This window comes from Oncorhynchus mykiss, chromosome 5 (assembly GCF_013265735.2).
Source record: "Oncorhynchus mykiss isolate Arlee chromosome 5, USDA_OmykA_1.1, whole genome shotgun sequence".
In the NCBI taxonomy this organism is placed as follows: domain Eukaryota; kingdom Metazoa; phylum Chordata; class Actinopteri; order Salmoniformes; family Salmonidae; genus Oncorhynchus; species Oncorhynchus mykiss.
The window spans coordinates 43342695-43364358 of record NC_048569.1 but is presented as its reverse complement, the minus strand read 5'-3'; the positions used below and the strand labels follow the sequence as shown (position 1 = coordinate 43364358).

The following is a 21664-nucleotide window of genomic DNA, read 5'->3' as shown; positions in this document are numbered from 1 at the left end:
CACAATTGGCCCAGCGTCGTCCGGGTTAGGGGAGGGTTTGGCCGGGGTAGGCCATCATTGTAAAATAACAATTTGTTCTTAACTGAAAAATTACCCACTGCCAAGTGGAGACACTAAAACTTTTTTTCCTGCGAGGTGGGCAGCTAAATCTCGCTTAAGGCCCTTAAAAAGGCGACAAGGCCTAGTTATCAAATGTTATTTTCTCATCTGTTATCGCAACACATGAAACATAGTAGACATTAACATATAAAACTTTATTAACATATTTTACATGAGCTACAGAACAGCTATGTTAGTTTGAACCAACAGTGGCTGCAGAACATAATCAATAATTGAGAACTGAAATTGAACTCATGATCTGTGCACTGTTTCTGTGAGTTTGTCACTGTACATGGATTAAACTAGAGGATTCTGTTCCAGCGCCGTTTTAAATTATATTTCCTGTATCTTCAGCGAGCATGAAATAAAGAGACATTGCTGTGCTGTCCCTCAAGCTGCAAAGCTGGGTCTTGTTCATGCATGAAGAGTGAAAAACCAAAGTAAATGTTAAGGGTACATACCCCTCCAATATATCTGATCTAAATTATAATAAACATATATACACACACAATGCTCATGTTTAGACAATGGCTACCTATGTAAACAATTTTAAAATAAGAACACAAATTTGAATGTGAAAGTCCCTGTAGTAGAGTGAGTTGACACTGATTTCAAGTATTCTCCTTCTTGCCGATAGAGGGAAATTATCATGAATGTCTGGCTTGGTGTGGTTTGAAAAAATGTAAACCAAATAAATATAAATATGTAATTAGAATGAATAGATTACTCAATAGGCTAGATAATATGATTGGGGTAAAAGAGCCAAAAAAACGTAATCGTTCAATATAGGAAAGTAGCTTAAAGGCGCGCCAGTTTGGTCCCCCCCAAAATTTGAAGAGGAATTATCCCTAGTTTGGTTTCACTGTTGCCATCTTGTGACCAAATCTGTTCGCTGCAAGCATGAAACCTTGTTCACATAAACACAAGCAAGCAGAAACGTAATTTCAGTGGTAGATACAAAAACATGTTTTCTTAAGTATTTAACATTTTGTTCTCCAGTTTGATTCAAACAAAGAGTCAAAGAGTGCCTTTTTGATCTCCTTTCCCTTCCTCCGTCTCTCATCCCTCATTCTCCTCGACCTCGGTGAAGATGTCACTGAAGAAGTACTGGGACACGTTGATGGGTTCCTCGTCTGCTGAACCACTGTCCACACAGGGAGACGCACTGGGCTGGGCGGCTGGCACCTGAAAGGACTGGTGGAGAGAGATGGGGAGGGAGAGAGAGCGAGAGAGAGAGGGACAGGAGTACAATGAGGGTTCTGTTTCTCATCATTTAAAACAAAAAAAAATACAAGATCATACCCACAACAGTAGGTTAATGTTTTTTTTGTTTTTTTGCAAAGTTCATAGGTAAAATACTGTATCACCAGATGTTGTCCATCTCTTTACCTCAGTATCTGTAGTACACAGGGAAGTACTGGGCTGTGGGTCTGAGTGTAAGGCCAGGGCATCAGAGGGTTTTTCCTGAGTCACCCTGGCGGAAAAATCTGGCTTAGTGGTGGTTCTGGTGGCCCTAGTGGGGGTGGTGGTGTAATGCATTATGGAAGGTGAAGGCATGGTTCTGGTTGTGGTGGAAGGTGCAGGAGCAGCCCGTTTCCCCCCTGGGCGGGTGGTGTTGACCTGGGGCCTCCGAGCGGCTGCTCTGGTACCTCGGGGGGGGGCAGCTACAGGGGAGGTGTTCTTATTGGACATGAAAGACAGGAATCCTCTGGGTCTCCTACCAGGCCTGTAGGGGGAAGGAACATACAAAAGATTTAAAATCAATAATTATTAACACTCCTAATCAATCGAATCAATGGAAGACAATGGAATGTGTCCTGTCAATTAACTATAATACAACAGCAGGTCCTTTGAGCTACTAACGACTTAATCTTTAATTGAGGAGTTCATAACTAATAGATAGTACAAACAGGGGGAGATAGAGAGTGACAGGTATAAGAACGAATGCTTTTCAGATAAATCACCTGCTCAAGGGGCCACTCATAGCCAGCGGTGTAATTTGACGGGCAGCCTGAGACTCCGCCCCTGAACTATTGTCCTCCCCTCCAGTCGGCTTGTGCTCGGTCTCTGTACGATCGAAACAGCCCACAGTCCCCTGCTGTGGCTCATCAGCCACCCCCTGTCGTGATGCAGTTCCCGTGACGGAGGGGCCTGGCTGGGCCAGGGGACTGGAGGCAGTGGGGTGGTAAGTGTCTAGGGTGGTAGTGGTCAAAGAGGGTGTCTGGTCTGGGGTAATGGGTGACACAGCCTCCTTGGCAGGGGCCGAACAACTGGTCTGTTTCCTTACTGCAGTGTTAGGTCTCACCTGCAGTTTGTCTACTTCGCACAAGCAGAGACAGAATTATATTAGGAGAATTTTACACAATAAAATGGATGGACGGATAAATGAACGGAATCGAATTGAATGAACGAACAAACAGACGATGGAGAGTAAGTGTTCTACACATTGTATTAGATGCACTACGGTGTACTCTGTGCCCACCTCTCCTGTCTCTCTCTGGCGCTTTCCTCTTCTTAGGAGGATGCGTGTCCTCACTAGTCTCTGCATCAGCCATGGAGTCTTCTGAGGGTTTGGCCGAGGCACACACACCTACTGGACCCGCCGTGGAGCCAGACTCCACTTCCTTGATACTGGTGTATGAGGGTTGAGGAAGGACCTCATCCACTGACATAGGCTCAGGGACTTCACAGAGGACACCAGCATTCCCTTTCTCCAAACCACCTCCGGGGGCAACAATATCACTGCTGAAGGAGAGGAGAAGGATATGCAAGGTGAAGGGACAGAGTGCACAAAAGAAGGACGAAAGAGAGAAAGAATGAGGGGGAGAGAGGAGAAAATGTACATTCATTTGGGAGATAAATTGCATTTGTGGGGGGGGCTGAGTGGAAAAGGGGTTAGTGATGACTGACAGGCACTAACCTCTGCTGCAGTTGAGCGCCTGCGTCTGGTAGAAAAAGGAAAGGCTCAGAGAGGGTCTGGGATGTGCAGCCACTCTCCTCCCCTGTGGGGAGCACTGGGATTTCAGTCAGGGAGAGGATGAATATAGGCTCATCCGGGTCTGACTGGGCCTGGTCCAACGGAGCAGTCGACACAGACGTTTCTGAGTGCTGTATGAAGACAGCATCACTTTGTTGCGAGAAAATGCTTCCCTCCGTAAAGACAGACATATCGCCCTGTGAATATTAACGTCGGACACACACAGATGAGATGCATATCTTAGGAGCACATTTCTACACGCAACCAGACATCTTCGGGTAGGAATACAATGAATTACCTGGGTAGAATCAATGACGTCAGTAAGAGGGATGACTTGGTGAATCTGTTCCATTTCCTCCTATGAATACAAACACCACACACACAGATCCGAGACTTTAAAAACACATTGGGGTAATGCAACCGGCTAAACCAATAGCTGACATTTATACTAGCCTTACCTGGGTCGTATCGATGATGTCACAAAGGGGGGAGACTTGGTGGATCTGTGGGATTTCCATGGGAACCTCAACAGCTTCCTCTGGTGTCTGGATTTCAGGGCTTGGCCTGCTTTCTGGTACCTGGACTGCAAAGCGCGTAGCGGCTCTGGCGGTGAGACCCAAGTTGGGTTTGGGTTTAGGTAAACGGGCCCTACGGGTTAGAGGACCTGTCTGTTTGGGCTGGTCTGAGTCTGATGTCCCTGACTGGGACCCTCCAGCACTGAGGGAAGTATTTCCCTTACGGCCATCGTGACCTTTCACCTCTTCTGATGACGTCAGAGGTGACTCTGAGACTATGGGTGTGAGTGTAACTGGACCTGGCTGCTCAAGGCTTGAGGTGGGCTGTGGTTGTGAGAGTATGGTGGTATTCTGTGTGGATTGTTGTTTTGAGAGTGTGTTTGTGGTGGAATTTAGTGTGGGCTGGAGTGGTTCTGACTGTGTGGTGGTATTCAATGCAGGCTGTGGTTTTGAATGCGCTACTCTGGTTCTCTGAATGGGCTGTGGTTCTGAGAGTGTGGTGGTAGTCTGTGGTGGTTCTGACAGTGTGGTGGTAGTCTGTTGGTGTTTGGTTTGTGTGGTCCTAGCAGCCCGTCCCAGGTTGGGTTTGACCTTAGGGAAGTGGCTCCTCCTGGTCTGTGAGGTTGTCTGTTGCTCTGAGCCCTCTGACACTTCAGAACCTGATTCTACCTGAGAGGCGTGTCCAATATCAGTCCCCTCCCTCTGTCTGAGAGGCCCCTCTATGGGTGGATGAGGGATGACTTGGTGAATCTGTTGTATTTCCTCCTATGAATAAAATCATACACACCCTTTAAAAACACACTGTGGTAATGCAACTGCAACACAATCAGACATCTTTGTTAAACACATTAAATTATAAATAGCATTTAGGCTAAACCAATAGCTGAAATTTATAAAAGCCTTACCTGGGTAGTATCGATGATGTCACAAAGGGGGAAGACTTGGTGGATCTGTTGTATTTCAATGGGAACCTCATCAGCTTCCTCTGGTGTCTGGACTTCAGGGCTTGGGCTGCTTTCTGGTACCTGGACTGCAGAGCGTGTAGTGGCTTTGGTGGTGCAACCCAAGTTGGGTTTGGGTTTAGGTAAACGGGCCCTACGGGTTAGAGGACCTGTCTGTTTGGGCTGGTCTGAGTCTGATGTCCCTGACTGGGACCCTCCAGCACTGAGGGAAGAGGAAGTATTTCCCTTACGGCCATCTTCTGATGACCTCAGAGGTGACTCTGGGACTATGGGTCTGAGACCTGGCTGCTCAAGGCTTGAGGTGGGCTGTGGTTGTGAGAGTATGGTGGTACTCTCTGTTGATTGTGGTTTTGAGAGTGTGTTTGTGGTGGAATTTAGTGTGGGCTGGAGTGGTTCTGACTGTGTGGTGGTATTCAATGTAGGCTGTGGTTTTGAATGCGCTACTCTGGTTCTCTGACTGGGCTGTGGTCCTGAGTGTGGGATGATATTTGTGGTGGGTTGTGATTTTGAGTGTGTGGTAGTTCTCTGTTTGGGCTGTGTTTCTGACTCTGTGTTAATACTCTCAGTAGGCAGTGGTGGCTCTATGGTGATAATCATGGAAGGCTGTGGTTCTGAGGTTGTGGTGATATTCAGCATAGAATCTAGTGGTGGTTCTGACAGTGTGGTGGTAGTCTGTGTTGGTTCTGACAGTGTAGTGGTCGTCTGTTTGGGTTGTGTGGTCCTGGCAGCCCGTCCCAGGTTGGGTTTGACCTTAGGGAAGTGGCTCCTCCTGCTCTGTGAGGTTGTATGTTGCTCTGAGCCCTCTGACACTTCAGAACCTGATTCCACCTGAGAGGCGTGTCCAATATCAGTCCCCTCCCTCTGTCTGAGAGGCCCCTCCTCTATGGGTGGATAAAGGATGACTTGGTGAATCTGTTGTATTTCCTCCTATGAATAAAATCACACACACACACACACACACACACACACACACACACACACACACACACACACACACACACACACACACACACACACACACACACACACACACACACGTAATGCAACTGTAACACAATCAGACATATTTGTTGGAACACATTAAATTATAAATAGCATTTAGGCTAAACCAATAGCTGATATTTATAAAAGCCTTACCTGGGTAGTATCGATGATGTCAGAAAGGGGGACGACTTGGTGGATCTGTTGTATTTCCATGGGAACCTCATCAGCTTCCTCTGGTGTCTGGACTTTAGGGCAGGGTCCAGTATCTAGTCTCTGGACGTCAGATTTGGGTCTGGAAGCCACATCTGGTACCTGGACTACAGAGCATGTAGCGGCTTTGGCGGTGCAACCCAAGTTGGGTTTGGGTTTAGGTAAACGGGCCCTGCGGGTTGGGGGACCTGTCTGTTTGGGCTGGTCTGAGTCTGATGTCCCTGACTGGGACCCTCCAGCACTGAGGGAAGAGGAAGTATTTTCCTTGAAGCAATCGTGACCTTTCACCTCTCCTGATGACCTCAGAGGTGACCCTAGGACTCTGGGTCTGAGTGTAACTGGACCTGGCTGCTCAAGGCTTGAGGTGGGATGTGGTTGTGAGAGTTTGCTGGTACTCTGTGTTGATTGTTGTTTTGAGAGTGTGTTTGTGGTGGAATTTAGTGTGGGCTGGAGTGGTTCTGACTGTGTGGTGGTATTCAATGTAGGCTGTGGTTTTGAATGCGCTACTCTGGTTCTCTGACTGGGCTGTGGTCCTGAGTGTGGGATGATATTTGTGGTGGGTTGTGATTTTGAGTGTGTGGTAGTTCTCTGTTTGGGCTGTGTTTCTGACTCTGTGTTAATACTCTCAGTAGGCAGTGGTGGCTCTATGGTGATAATCATGGAAGGCTGTGGTTCTGAGGTTGTGATGATATTCAGCATAGAATCTAGTGGTGGTTCTGACAGTGTGGTGGTAGTCTGTTTGGGTTGTGTGGTCCTGGCAGCCCATCCCAGATTGGGTTTGACCTTAGGGAAGTGGCTCCTGGTCTGTGAGGTTGTCTGTTGCTCTGAGTCCTCTGACACTTCAGAACCTGATTCCACCTGAGACGCGTGTCCAATATCAGTCCCCTCCCTCTGTTTGAGAGGCCCCTCTATGGGTGGATGAGGGATGACTTGGTGAATCTGTTGTATTTCCTCCTATGAATAAAATCACACACACACACACACACACACACACACACACACGTAATGCAACTGTAACACAATCAGACATATTTGTTGGAACACATTAAATTATAAATAGCATTTAGGCTAAACCAATAGCTGATATTTATAAAAGCCTTACCTGGGTAGTATCGATGATGTCACAAAGGGGGACGACTTGGTGGATCTGTTGTATTTCCATGGGAACCTCATCAGCTTCCTCTGGTGTCTGGACTTCAGGGCTTGGCCTGCTTTCTGGTACCTGGACTGCAGAGCGCGTAGCGGCTTTGGCGGTGAGACCCAAGTTGGGTTTGGGTTTAGGTAAACGGGCCCTACGGGTTAGAGGACCTGTCTGTTTGGGCTGGTCTGAGTCTGATGTCCCTGACTGGGACCCTCCAGCACTGAGGGAAGTATTTCCCTTACGGCCATCGTGACCTTTCACCTCTTCTGATGACGTCAGAGGTGACTCTGGGACTATGGGCATGAATGTAACTGGACTTGGCTGATCAAGGCTCGGGGTGGGCTGTGGTTGTGAGAGTTTGGTGGTACTCTGTGTAGATTGTTGTTTTGAGAGTGTGTTTGTGGTGGTATTCAATGTAGGCTGTGATTTTGAATACGCTATTCTGGTTTTCTGAATGGGCAGTGGTTCTGAGTGTGGGATAATATTTGTGGTGGGCTGGTGCTTGGAGTGTGTGGTGGTGGTTTGTGGTTTTGAGTGTGTGGTAGTTCTCTGTTTGGGCTGTGTTTCTGACTCTGTGTTAATACTCTCAGTAGGCAGTGGTGGTTCTGTGGTGATATGCATGGTAGGCTGTGGTTCTGAGGTTGTGGTGATATTCAGCATAGGCTCAAGTGGTGGTTCAGAGAGTGTGGTGGTAGTCTGTGGTGATTCTGACAGTGTGGTGGTCGTCTGTTTGGGTTGTGTGGTCCTGGCAGCCCGTCCCAGGTTGGGTTTGACCTTAGGGAAGTGGCTCCTCCTGCTCTGTGAGGTTGTCTGTTGCTCTGAGCCCTCTGACACTTCAGAACCTGATTCCATCTTGGAGGCGTGTCCAATATCAGTCCCCTCCATCTGTCTGAGAGGCCCCTCCTCTATGGGTGGAGTTTCTAGAGTGGGCGTATCACTGCTCTGAGGCACTGGGACAGATGCCGTTGTTGTCAAGGTGACTGGAGGAGAAGATGTTGTCGTGGTGACTGGGACTGAGGCTGTTGCCATGGTAATTATGACACAGGCTGTTATTTTGGAGCCTGGGATAGAGGCTGTTGTCGTGGTGACAGGGACAGAGGCTGTTGTTGACGAGGCAACAGGTACAGAATCCTCAGCGATTCGTGATGCCTCAGTGACCCTAAAGGATTCAGAAGGAATGGTGCTAGTTTGTGATTGGTCAGTGGGCTGTGGTGTCATCTGGTACAGTTGGTCCTCATTGGAACGTTCTTCCGTGATGATATCATCTGCTCCGGCAGTGAAGGCCTCAGCCGCCTGAGACAGGTGGGTGAGGTTGCCGATGGCCAGAAGGGTTCTAGCTGCCTCGTTGTAGCTCTCCTCAGATACTGGAACACAGAGGGGAGAGGAGAAGAGAAACAGTTGAACATTCAATAGTTAGTGGTATGAGGGAGAACGTTTATATTTTGTATATATTTTTTTACTTAAGAGAATACAATAGATATCAGCTCTTGAAAGGACCAACCTACCTTCCGTGTTATCTGGAGACAGGAAGTCTATCACGTCCTAGAACGAAGAAAACAAAAACATTAGTCCTCATAACATAGACAGAATCTGGAGCAAAACAGCAGCCGTGCTTGACCCAATTGGATGCTTGACCCAGTGATCTCAATTTAACACCGAGAACTTCTGAAAGGTGCTATATACTGAATCTCAAATGTGAAACTATAACCAGATTTCTATCCAACCATTTAATACGGATGAATTGCCTGACACATGAAAAAAGACACGAATGGACCGATGGAAACAGTAAATACTGGTACAATTTCAGAAATGTTGACAATTCGTTCGTTCGACATCTTTTAGTGTCTGGAAAATGTATTTTGTGAGAAATGGCGGTGAGAACCGCCTTAATGCGCAAATAATATTATAATAACCATCAGAAGGTAGTAAACTTGAGTCACGCGATGATGTGTGGTCCTCCCATTACCAAGCATGCAGTTTATTAGGCTACAGATGAAATAAACTTCACAGGGTGGTGAAAGTGCACAGTGATGAGTTTGATGCTCCTTTCCCATAAATATCGAGGGATTTATTCTGGTGACATGATGATCGATGCTTGGCTGCCGTTTTGACAAATAAAAATCCCCTAAAATCCCATAATGGTGAGAGGCGACCCACACTGTATCCGCGAGCTGTTGGCTGGAGCGCTTGTGACAAGACTAGAGTGGGCACAGTTGGTATATAACTCTATTTTTTTTTGCGACTGAACCATCAGTAGAGTTGAAAAGGCGATGTAAACCCATTTTACTTGTTCCCCCCCCCCCCGGGTACTTGGGAATTTAACCTTAAAAAGTTATTTTTATGTGCACTACGTCATCACACACAGCCTTGTATCCGCAATAAGTCTGTTTGATTGAAACATCTCTGGTAGGAAAATGCTTATATATTTTTTTTATGCAGATTTGAGAATTTTCACCTGAAAATCTGTCACTAATTGGATGGAAACCTAGCTATTGATGACAAAATGTTGGTCAAAAACATGGATGAAGGAGGGATGGTAGACAGACAGGACAAACAGGACAGGGCACATGAGGGCACATGATGACTTACTACTAACAGGTCCAACTGATGTTCACAGGGCACTGTGCCCATTTCACCACCCTGTGCCCGCTCGCATGACGAGTCAGGGCAGAATGCATCATGGGAAATACCCAGGACATCAGGCACGTTGACGGAGATATCGAGCTGTGAGCGGGGGAGAGGATGACAGGATGGAAGGGAGGTTACAGGATAGAAAAACCATGCATGATAAATAAATGAATAAAAAGACATACACAGGGTCGGTTGTGCTGTGTTTCCAACATGTAGGACAACTAAAGCCCCTTTGTGAATAGCAAGTCGGAGAGTGAATTAAATGGGTAAACCAATGGGATGAAACTGTGAATGGATAAAATAATAATAAAATAACCTAAAAATAAATCCAAATAGATCCATTACGTAGGATCTAGATCTCCGGGACAGTAGAATATCCTTTTTCAAAGCATTGATCCAACCCATTCCATAGTGGCTCAGATTTGTTCTTTACACATGGATCCTTTTTTGCAACTATGGTGCAATTATGGTGGAGAAATTAAAGGGGCTGTGTAACCAGGCCAGTGCATTACAGCTAAGCTCAGTAGTGTGAAAATGGTAAGTGTGTCACCCCTTTCACCTCCTCCATGGTCTCCTCAACCTCTGTGGCGACAGGTTGTGGCGAGCGAAGGCTCATGGGGATGAACGCAGGTGCCTGATTCTCCTCCTCTGGGCTTGTGGGATTGTGGGTGTCCTCCTCGGCCTGCGGCTCCTCTCTCCATGCTCCTTCTTCCTCATCTTCATCCTCATCTTCAGACTGGGATGCCCTGAGGGTGACCAGCTTGGATTTCCTAGCAGTTGATTGGCCCATCCTACCTGGCAGGGCTGGGCCAGGTTTGATTTTGGCCCTCCTGGTAGCTGGTTTGGATTTGGGCATGGTGGAGGGGGATCCGTCTGAGGCGGGAGTGGGGGCAGAGTCTGAGGGCGAGTCCCCATCCTCCTTTGCAGGGTAATTCAAGAGCTGTGTCTTTTTGGGTATTCTGCCATACCTGAAATACATTAACATAGTTAGTTTTACTGCCATCTGTGGCCCTCTTCAGTTATGTAGGATCAGTTTTACTGCCACCTGTGGCTGTGGCCCTCTTCAGTTATGTAGGATCAGTGTGCGTGTGTACCTGGTGGGTTTGATGGGTTTATCGTTGGCTTCTTCCTCCTCTCCCTCAGATGAAGAGAGTTTACCAGCTTTCTTCTTCTCCTTTTGACTGACTGAAGGGGAAGCATCTTCATCTACCTGGAAGTAAGTTAAGGTAGAGGTTGGACCACACAGACACTCAACTACTTTTCAGCTACTGAGGTTCAGACAACAGTCTTAGGGTTTATAGAATGTTACAAACATTTACGATTAATTTGTCACAGGACAAAGACCTACCTGTTCTTCAGACAGCCCTTCTTCAGTGTTCTCCTCCTCTGTAGGTGTGGCCCCATCTTTAACGTTAGGCTTGGTATTGGGCTCGGGGCCCCTCTGGCCCCACTTCCTACCCAGGTTAGGAAGAGGTCTCTGGGATCGGCCACGGGACAACTGGGCTGGTTTGATCACCACAGGTCCCTTGGCTGCTTCCACAGGCCCTTCTGCCTGCTTTGAACTAATAAAAAATGCATCATAATTATTAAACCTACAAGATGTAATATTTTGGGCGACCTGACCAAATTCACATAGAAATTCTTAAAGCTCCCGACGAGCAATTCTTGTGCTGACATTGCTTCCAGAGGCAGTTTGGAACTCGGTAGTGTTGCAACCAAGGACAGACGATTTTTACGCGCTTCAGGGGTCCCGTTCTGTGAGCTTGTCGCCTACCACTACGCGGCTGAGCCACTGTTGCTCCTAAACGTTTCCACTTCACAATAACAGCACTTACAGTTGACTGGGGCAGCTATAGCAGGGCATACATTTGACAAACTGACTTGTTGGAAAGGTGGCATCCTATGACGGTGCCACGTTGAAAGTCACTGAGCTCTTCAGTAAGGCCATTTAACTGCTAATGTTTGTCTGTGGAGATTGCATGGCTGTGTGCTCCATTTGACACCTGTCAGCAACTGGTGTGGCTGAAATAGCCAAAATCCCTCATTTGAAAGGGTGTTCACATAATTTTGTATGTATAGTGTATGTTGATGTTGGGGTGGTGCTGGAGATGATGAATATGAAGTCTAAAAATTATTTCAGCACTTGACACTTTTTCTCTTAATGTAAAGAACAAAATAGTTGACATTTACAAACTGCAAGTGTTACCTCTCTGGAGGCCCTGCCTCAGAATCTTCAGGTACACCAGCCTCTTCTGAGGAAGCAGAGGAAACAACGGCAGTAAGTAAGATAAATAATGAGTTACTAGATTTTGTATATTTTCACTTTGTTATATGGCTACTGTGAAAAGCACCACTGAAGTCGTGGAAGTTCTACCGCACCTTGATCACTTGTTATTAGGTCAATCTTCTTTTTCTTTCCATCCTTTGCTTCTTCAGGAGAGGACTCTCCTCCACCATCCCTACTTTTGCGTTTTCTCTTAGGGGTGGGAGCGGAAGAAAGCGTGGTCCCTTCGTTAGAGACGTTCTCGTTCTCCTTCTCTCCCTCCACCTCCTCTGTGTCCATCTCCGCGTCTAACCCCTCCTCCTCTACGTCGCTCAGCTGCTTCGCTGCTTTCTTTTCTGATGGACAGTGAGAGCAGAGATATTGAGACTCATACAGGGAGCAAGGACGGATAATGCGTGGGCTGAAGACATTACTACCTTTAAACTATGAATAATGTTCAAGAAATCACAACAATTTCACCAGATTACATAGGTGAGAGATGCCATACTGAGAATTCCAGGCATTGACTTTGTGGTGGAACTCCCGACATGACCAAATAGGTAGTAAACAAGGAAATGTATCTTAGTTACCTTTCTGTTTGATTTTTTTCTTGATCCGTATCTTCTCTGTGGGGGACTTGTTATTTTTGTTCCTCTTTGCCTCTGCAGCCAAGATCTTCTCCAGGAGACTAGTGAAGAACTCATGGTCCAGCCTGCGTTTCTCCTCTAAATCAAATCAAATTTTTGTTGGTTAGATACACATATATAGCAGATGTTATTGAGGCTGTAGCGAAATGCTTGTGTTCCTAGCTCCAACAGTGCAGTCAGAACAGAGAAAAGACCAAGATGAATTGGATTCCCGAATCACGTCTAACGGTAAATTCCTTCTGATAATTTTTTCAAAACTTACTGAAGGCCTTGTCTATCCTCCAGCTGTTTGCTCTCTCCTCTTTCTTGAACTTGTTCTGAAAGACAAAAAACAGGAGACAAAATTACAAACCGGCAGTAACACAACCTAGTGCAGTTGTATAGTGCTACAGCCCCGATCTACAATATTTAGGGTTGGGCGGTAACAGACCTTCATATCTTCATTATCGTCCTTCTCATCCTGGGTTTTATGGTATTAGCAACTTAGTACACAAGAGGGTGAAAAAAACACACAAAAGAAAAGCCCATTGGGCATCCATTAACCGGAATGCTAACAAAATGAGTGCAAGTAATGGCGAATTTCCATGGAGGCTGCTAGCTAAATATGCTAACGAGCGCAAATGAAGTCGCTCGGGCAACAAGCCTGCTTGCTCTGCTCAGAGAAGGGGGGGGGGGGGGGGGGGGGGGTAGCAGAGAGAGCAATACAAATAACTCATCCAAAGGGATTTCACTTCTTAAACAAGGCAGAAAGCTAACACAATATGATGCCCTGTTACCTTAATTATTCAGCCACTTACTTATAACGACCAAGTTAAACTTTAACGCAGAATTTCCCGCAGGGAAAAATAAATATCTTTCTGCATTTTGTAAACGCAGACCTAAAATGCTCCTTATTGTAATTTCTGCTCGGCATCAGACAAATCTTATGCTTCAGTTGCACTTCTCCACTCAGATGAGAATTCACGAATGGGCATTCTATCATCAGACTGACTGCGCTCTGACTGATGTGTAGCTAAAAATTGAAAGATGCTGGAGGAGTGCTTGACGCCATCTGTCAAGCATAGTGGAGGCAATGTGATGGTCTGGGGGTGCTTTGGTGGTGGTAAAGTGCAAGATTTGTACAGGATAAAAGGGATCTTGAAGAAGGAAGGCTATCACTCCATTTTGCAACGCCATGCCATACACTGTGGACGGCACTTAATTGGAGCCAATTTCCTCCTACAACAACAGGTCAATGACCGAAAGCACAGCTCCAAACTATGCAATAACTATTTAAGGAAGAAGCAGTCAGCTGGTATTCTGTCTATAATGGAGTGGCCAGCAGTCACCGGATCTCAGCCCTATTGGAGCTGTTGTGGGAGCAGCTTGACCGTAAGACCGTAAGACGTGCCCATCAAGCCAAAACAACTTGTGGGAGGTGCTTCAGGAAGCATGGGGTGAAATCTCTTCAGATTACCTCAACAAATTCACAACTACAATGCCAAAGGTCTGCAAGGCTATAATTGCTGCAAATGGAAAATTCTTTGACGAAAGCAAAGTGACAAGGACACAATTATTATTTCAATTAAAAATCATTATTTATAACCTTGTCAACGTCTTTACTATATATCCTATTCACTTTGCATCTTATTTCATGTATATTTTCATGGAAAACAAGGACATTTCTAAGTGACCCCAAACTTTTGAATGGTATCAAATCTTAAGTGTAACATACACATGGATAGCAGATGTTAATGCGAGTGTAGCGAAATGCTTGGGCTTCTAGTTCCGACAGTGCAGTAATATCTAACAATACCCCAACAACTACCTATTACACACAAATCTAAAGGAGTGAATGAGAATATGCACACCTCTCTATGTTAGTGATGGCTGTTTAACAGTCTGATGGCCTTGAGACAGAAGCTGTTTTTCAGTCTCTCGGTCCCAGCATTGATCCACCTGTACTGACCTCGCCTTCTGGATGGTAGCAGTGTGAACAGGCAGTGGCTCGGGAGGTTGATGTCCTTGATCTTTTTGAACTTCCTGTGACATCGGGTGGTGTGTAGGTGTCCTGGAGGGCAGGTAGTTTGCCCCCAGTGATGTGTTGTGCAGACCTCACTACCCTCTGGAGAGCCTTACGGTTGAGGGAGGTGAAGTTGCCGTACCAGGCTGTGATACAGCCCGACAGGATGCTCTCGATTGTGCATCTGTCAAAGTTTGTCAGGGTTTTGGGTGACAAGCCAAATTTCTTCAGCCTCCTGAGGTTGAAGAGGCGCTATAGCGCCTTCTTCACCACACTGTCTGTGTGGGTGGACCATTTCAGTTTGTCCGTACGCAGAGGAACTTAAAACTTTCCACCTTCTCCACTGCTGTCCCTTCGATGTGGATAGGAGGGTGCTCTCTCTGCGGTTTCCTGAAGTCCTCACCTCCTCCCTGTAGGCCGCCTCGTCGTTATTGGTAATCAAGCCCACTACTGTTGTGTCGTCTGCAAACTTGATGATTGAGTTGGAGGCGTGCATGACCACACAGTCGTGGGTGAACAGGGAGTTTGTACGGACAAACTGAAATGAAACTGAAACTTGAACATCAAGCCTCCAGCTTGATGATGAGCTTGTAGGGTGCTATGGTGTTGAAGGCTGAAATGTAGTCAATGAACAGCATTCTTACATAGGTATTCCTTTTGTCCAGATGGGTGTGATGGTGATTGCGTCGTCTGTGGACCTGTAGTGGCGGTTTGCAAACTGAAGTGGGTCCAGGATGGCCGGTAAGGTGGAGGTGATATGATCCTTGACTAGTCTCTTAAAGCACTTCATGATGACAGGAGTGTTACGGGGCGGTAGTCATTTCGTTCAGTCATCTTTGCCTTCTTGGGTACAGGAACAATGGTGGCCATCTTGAAGCATGTGGGGACAACAGACTGAAATAGGGAGCATTGAACATGTCCGTAAACACACCTGCCAGCAGGTCTGCGCATGCTCTGAGGACACGGCTAAGGATGCCGTCTGGGCCAGCAGCCTTGCGAAGGTCAACAAGGTTTAAATGTTTTACTCACGTCAGCCACAGAGAATGAGAAGGGGAGCAGTCCTTGTTAGCGGCCGCGACGGTGGCACTGGATTATCCTCAAAGCGGGCAAAGAAGGGGTTTCGTTTGTCTGGAAACGTGATGTCGGTGTCTGTGACGTGGCTGGTTTTCTTTTTGTAGTCTGTTATTTCCTTTAGACTCTGCCACATACGTCTCGTGTCTGAGCCATTGAATTGTGACTCCACCTTGTCCCTGTACTGGCATTTCTCTTGTTTTATTGCCTAGCTACTGTCTATATTCAGTCATATTCCCAGACCTCTTTCCATGGTTAAATGCGGTGGTTTGTGCATTCAGTTTTGTGCGACTGCCGCCATCCATCCACGGTTCCTGGTTAGGGTAGGTTTTAATAGTCACAGTGGGTACATCATCTCCAATGCACTTCCTTATAAACGCACTCACCAAGTCAGCGTATAGGACAATGTTGTTCTCTGAGGCTGACCGAAACATATTCCAGTCCACGTGATAAAAACAATCTTGAAGCATGGTTTCCGATTGGTCGGACCAGCATTGAATGGTTCTCGTCACTGGTACATCCTGTTTGAGTTTCTGCCTATAAGACGGTAGGAGCAAGATGGGGTCGTGGTAGGATTTGTCGAAGAGAGGGGCTTTGTATGCATCACGGAAGTTAGAGTAGCAGTGGTCGAGGGTATTGCCCATGCGTGTAGCACAATCAATATGCTGGTAGAATTTAGGTAGCCTTGTTCTCAAATTTGCTTTGTTAAAATCCCCAGCTACAATAAATGAGGCCTCAGGATATATGGTTTCCAGTTTGAATATAGTCCAGTAGTGTGTGTGTGTGTGTGCCTTTACAATTCAGGTTATGTGGGGCTAAATCAGGAATAACACTATAATAAATTACACAGGTGATGCCAGTGATACCTTGATCTCGGTGCGACCGCGGTGAGGGAACAGCTGTCCAATCATGGAGAAGTCTGTTCCCACCATACTGATGGCCAGGAAGAACATGTCCGTCTCTGAAGAAACAGCACAAAGACTTTGTTTTAGTAGGACTTTTGGTTTCAACATGCACAAACATAGGTAAACTAAGGTGTAACTGATGATTAAGTAAATATTGGGATAGAGTAGAGTTCTATTGGACCCATGTAGTGGTAGTCAGACAGACCTTTGTTGGACCAGGGCTTAACGTGTGTCCCCTTCCTGAAGCTCGAGTAGGTGGTTGTGGAGCCACGCTCAAAGATGGGGTCTCTATCATCAGCTGGGTTGGGCCCTTTCTGCCTCAAGACCTCCACCGTCAAACTGGGACACACACACACGGGAGAAAGTTAAGGGACACACACACACAGGGAGAAAGTTAAGTAACATCCAAACATAACAGGATTGGGGTGAAGTCCAATTCAGTCAAATCAGTGAGTCAATTCAGGAAGTAAATCAAAAAATTGCTTTTCAATTAGGAAACTGAGAGACATCGCTGACCTCTCCTCATCGATGATCAGAGAGCCGTCTTCTGCCACCTTCACCCGCGGGACCATCACCCCATCGTCATCCTCATCTTCATCTTCATCTCCCTGGCTGGCTATCTCAGCTGGGGCCTCCGGTGTTGGGGGTCTTTCAGGTGACCTGTACAAGACAAAGATTATCATTTCAATTGGGTTAAATAGCACAGCTCACTTGGTTGTTACATTGTGAGATGATATTTCACACACTTTATTGCCTGCCTAATATATATTTTCTAGAAATGGAAAATAAACTTGAACATGATATGGTCTTACTCTTCTCTTGGTGGGGTGAGTGGGAGGACAGTCTCATTCTCCCTCTGTTCCTCTACCAGATAAGACCTGGAAGGAAAACACAACACAGGGAACTTCAGAAAAAACTTTAAAATAGAACATAGATTTACACTGACTGTGCCCAACAAATACACCCCCCCCCAAGACTCACACCCACTGAAGATGTAAGCTTACGTCATGGGGTTGGTATCAGGCAGGTAGTAGATGAGATCTCTCATGGTCATTTTAGAGGGATCTAGTGTGTATTCGCTCACACACACCTTGGCTTTGCTCCGTTTCTGCACGTTCAAAACATCACAATGTTAAAATTCAGTGGCATGACAAGCATCTAAACAATGACAGTAAACACTGTGCTCTGCTGTCATCTAGCAGCTTCTCTTGGTGACAGCAACAACTGGTTTAACTGAAGAACCTCTGCTATCTAAACACAATCAGTGTGAGTGTATGAGATATGCTAATTCGTTGCAGTTCTTGGTATCTTCAAACATTGACAGTGCCTAGAGAAGCATTTAACATAATAATCCTACATTCTGTGCAGATTGTGTGTTATCAAACATGCATAATGGTGTTAGCGTCACAAGATTACATTATCCAGCCCAAAAAATAGATTGACGGGATCTTAAGCACATACAAATTAATAACATTGTACGAATTGGAATTTGTAAAATACTAATGAATTTTTAAAAATAACATCAGGACGTAACAGAGTAAATGGATGATGTTGAATACAGTTGTGCACACTTACTGGGGATCCGTTTTGGCTTGTGAGCGCTACTTTCAAAATTACTGGCTGAAATTATACAAAACCTTTCTAGCATCACTTTATTCTTTGAACTAAAGATCACCAGTGAGACTAAAACCAATCTCACCTTCTCCTTGTTCATCTCCTGTCTCAGCAGCTCTCTGAGCTTCCGGGCCTTAGCCAGCCTCTGTAGGTCTGTTGGGTCATTCAGGAACCTGCTAAGCCTGGACTTCCCTGGTGCCAGCCCGGTGAGCCCACCAGACACAGACCTGGCGACCAGAGTCTTAGCTCTCTCTGACACTGAGATACCCTCTTTGTCTGGAAGGGAGGACGATGGGACCATCTCTAACGGAGTGGATGGAACTTTAATGATTGGTGTTTTTTTCAGGAGATCTGATTGGATGCAGTCTTTGCCTGCTGCCTGCAGGGTCTGTTGTGACGAGGATGAGTTCTCCACTGCCACATTCCCCAGAGAGGTTGTTGTAGGGCCTGGGGAAGCTGGGGACAGTGGCCTGGGTTTGGGCTGTCCTTTGGCCTGCCTACTACCTCCAGAGGGCCTCCGCCTTGGGGATCTCATGCCCTGTGGGGGTCCAGAATCTGTCTGGCTGGGGGCCTCTGGAGCCTCAGGGGTTGGAGCTGGAGTCTCAGTGCCCGCTCTTACAGGGGACTTGGGGGTCCTGGGGGAGGAGCGGGTGAGGGCTGGGGTGGCGGCCACCCGGGGTTTGGCAAGGTTTGGCATGACAGAGAACCGCTTCCTCCTTTGAAGACCGGCAGAGGGGGTGCTGCTGGAAGCCTCGCCATTTGGGTCTTTTCCATCCCTATACCAAAGACAAAAGGGTCAGAGACAATGCAGACAATCAGCTAATACGTGAGCAACACTGAACCACAGTCAGTGGATGGTTGTTGGGGCAAAACCAAGTTTAAACCTAGTCTGATTAATATGTATATACAGCCTGAAGCCAATGGCTGCAAAATTGTGTAAATGTTTCTTATGAGCCAGAATGTATACTACATTTACATTTAAACTTACTCTCCAGGTGGTCTGTGCGGTTTGTCTTTTAGCTGCTTGAAATGTGAGACAAATCTCCACAGGAAAGTATTGACTGTGACAATAAGTTATATATTCGGAATCAGGGGAGGATGGAAAACAATCCAGACCTTTTTTGTGTGACTTTTTAATTTATTTTTTTCTTCAGATTTCCATTTTTTAAATTTTTTTATTAAGGTGTGGATTGTTCCACAATACAACATTTTCATTGCCATGGCATGCTTAGTTCAAAGCTATTGACGAAATGAAAAAAGATCCAATACAAAACAAACTTCACCTTGGTGCCAAATCATATACCTACTGCCTCACTAAAAAACAAAATCTGGTAAACAATACTTTCATGTGGATATTTTGTCTCAAATTTTTAGCAAATGAAGGACAAACCACACGGTATACCAAGTTTAAATTTATTTTTATTAAACATTTACACGATTTTGCAGGCATTAGCTTCAGGCTGCATATACAAATTTAGTGTATTACAGCCTAATTCATCAGACTAGTTTAAACCATGTGTACGACCCATGTTACCTTGAGTAGTTCTCAATTCTACAACAAAATTTGAATTCCTACGAGAGATTATAAACCTCCAGAACAGTCACTGACAGCCACACCTCTGCATTTACACATTTAGCTGTAAAAGTGACTATAATACATTTGATTCAATTCTGGATGTTGAATAAGGCAGCCCCCTGCACCTCTCTGATTCAGAGGGGTTGAATTAAATGCAGAAGACACATTTCAGTTGAAGGCATTCAGTTGTACAACTGACTAGGTATCCCCTTTCCCCATTGATCGATTGGCACTCACTCTCTGGGTGTGGTGGACTCTGTGGAGGCTTCTAGCACTGCAGTTGTGGTGGTGTCCTTCACGCACTGGCCCCCTGCCTGGGGAAGGTCCTCGGAGGCCTGGGAGACTGCAGCCTCCTGGGAAGGTGGAGTGTCCTGGGAGGATGCTGGTGCTGGCCCTCTGCCTGCTGGCCTGACGTTCGGGCGAACACTGATCCTGGATCTGCGAAGCATTCTCTCCTACTGCAGAGAGGCTATGACACGGATGATGACATTAGCTATAAGAAACACATCAGAGCTCAGGGTTGCTAGCAAGCGAACTTTTATTATATATTTGGCAAATGACCATCAATGGCTTGTGTATAAGCTAGTTAGCTACTAAATGCATCTGTTGGCTGTAGGAAGTCTGCTCAGCTGCTAAATGTCACTCACTGGCTCACTTATCTTCTGACTCAGCTAGCTAACGTCAGCTACGTGTCAGTCACATACCATAGCTGACTACCACGGGTAAGTCAGCTAGGGAAATACACCAGAAAACGTAAAGTGAGATAAATTACAATTTCAGCTCATTATATTTTGTTAGCTAGCATGTCTTACATAGTAGTAACGACGAATGAGCATTATTAGCGTGCTAAAAGTTGTAAACTTGCTAACAGTTAGCTAGCAGTCACGCTTTCTTTAGACGTCTAGGAAAGTAATGTAGCAATGTAATACTAACTGCCACTTCTCCAAATACGTATCGTAATCCATAAAAATACAAACCTCGTATTTAATGATCAGCTTTTCGACATATATTCCATATGGTCGACGTTTTAATCCAAGTCTAGCACCATGCACACACACACGAGTCCACCATGATGTTTTCGATGACGTCAGTGTCATTCGTGAAAGGGATTGTGGGAATAGTAGTTTAAGTGATTGAAAGGCCAAAGGTTGTTAGAACAGCAGCTCGTGTTCATGTTATTTCTACATTGCAAAATTGAAAGGGACAGGTCCACAATATTATTTGAATGCATACTAGCTAGCAGTACTTTATTTAGAACATGATTTTAAAGTAGGTATATCAAACACATAAGTCATCACATCATTGGGCAGGAACCTTGAGTCAAATTCACCCACTTTAATTTCTTAATCAGGGGCACTAAACTAAAAAAGTACATTGTGACTTAACACATGAATATGTATTAAAAAGTCAAATCATTTAAATGTCAGTGATTCTGACAACAGCAAAAAAATACAAGTGAGTCACACAACCCATTGTATGATAAAAGTGCAAATAGTTTGGGGTAATAGTAACCTAGGATTGTGTTACATTTAACCAGGTGCTTTACAGTCTGCACTCATTAGGTGAATCATTACCAAAGTATCTATAGACTTATTTGGATAAGGCAAGTATGTATTAGCAACCAAAATTGCATATGAATGAATTCAGCCTTTTCCCAGTTTTAGATTCTGAAGACCCAGGTCCACAACTCAGTAACTATTGGTAACTTACTTCATAGGTTGAATGAAACATTGCACCCCACACGTACATGTCTATGAAAACTTGTTTGAGTGGCGTATACTAAGACACATGAATGTTGCCCACTTTAAGCAGCCTAAGGATACAGTAAAACCCCTTAACATTTCCCGGAGAATAATAATAACTAAGACATGACAAAGACCAATGAAAAAAGTGTTTAATTAATAGACAGTATTTGTAGGGCCTTCCCTTCCATCCATGTTCCTCCCTTTCAGGAATAATTTCATTAGAATGCATTTCATTCAGTGGCACTGAAAAGCTAAGTGAGCTGAGAACAGAAACAAACTACTACTACCGATTGGGCAAGACATATTAAAGTCCTCCAGCTCA

General features: G+C 45.5%; 1 protein-coding gene across 16 annotated transcripts; it reads right to left on the bottom strand.

Moving 5' to 3' along the window:
* Positions 1 to 235: 235 nt before the first annotated feature.
* zgc:162472 (uncharacterized protein LOC553495 homolog) lies at positions 236 to 20728 on the bottom strand. 16 transcript variants are annotated; one of them, XM_036977613.1, is made up of 27 exons: positions 20575 to 20728; positions 19835 to 20066; positions 18107 to 18797; positions 17412 to 17515; positions 17220 to 17285; positions 16924 to 17067; positions 16613 to 16746; positions 16369 to 16463; positions 12692 to 12746; positions 12373 to 12507; positions 11899 to 12138; positions 11726 to 11771; positions 10868 to 11081; positions 10614 to 10729; positions 10070 to 10487; positions 9478 to 9612; positions 8394 to 8430; positions 6850 to 8252; positions 5691 to 6701; positions 4497 to 5480; positions 3535 to 4356; positions 3375 to 3434; positions 3020 to 3273; positions 2582 to 2844; positions 2064 to 2418; positions 1489 to 1825; positions 236 to 1293 (listed from the first exon to the last, which is right to left on the bottom strand). In XM_036977613.1, the coding sequence occupies exons 2-27, from the start codon at positions 20044 to 20046 to the stop codon at positions 1159 to 1161; spliced, it is 8466 nt and encodes a 2821-aa protein (XP_036833508.1). In that variant the 5' UTR covers positions 20047 to 20066; positions 20575 to 20728; the 3' UTR covers positions 236 to 1158. The 16 variants fall into 16 exon arrangements, with proteins under 16 accessions (XP_036833508.1, XP_036833509.1, XP_036833510.1 ...); XM_036977614.1 differs by having other exon boundaries at positions 692 to 1293; positions 2064 to 2415; XM_036977615.1 differs by having other exon boundaries at positions 692 to 1293; positions 2582 to 2841.
* Between the last annotated feature and the right edge of the window lie 936 nt (positions 20729 to 21664).

Bases quoted from the DNA above. Each gene is read 5' to 3' on its own strand.
- zgc:162472 (XM_036977613.1), bottom strand. From the start codon at position 20,046: ATGCTTCGCAGATCCAGGATCAGTGTTCGCCCGAACGTCAGGCCAGCA. The intron at 2,845-3,019 runs GTTAGTGCCTGT...CCTCTCCTTCAG, and splicing joins GGCGCTCAACTGCAGCAGAG to CAGTGATATTGTTGCCCCCG. The intron at 1,294-1,488 runs GTAAAGAGATGG...TCTCTCCACCAG, and splicing joins TGTGTACTACAGATACTGAG to TCCTTTCAGGTGCCAGCCGC.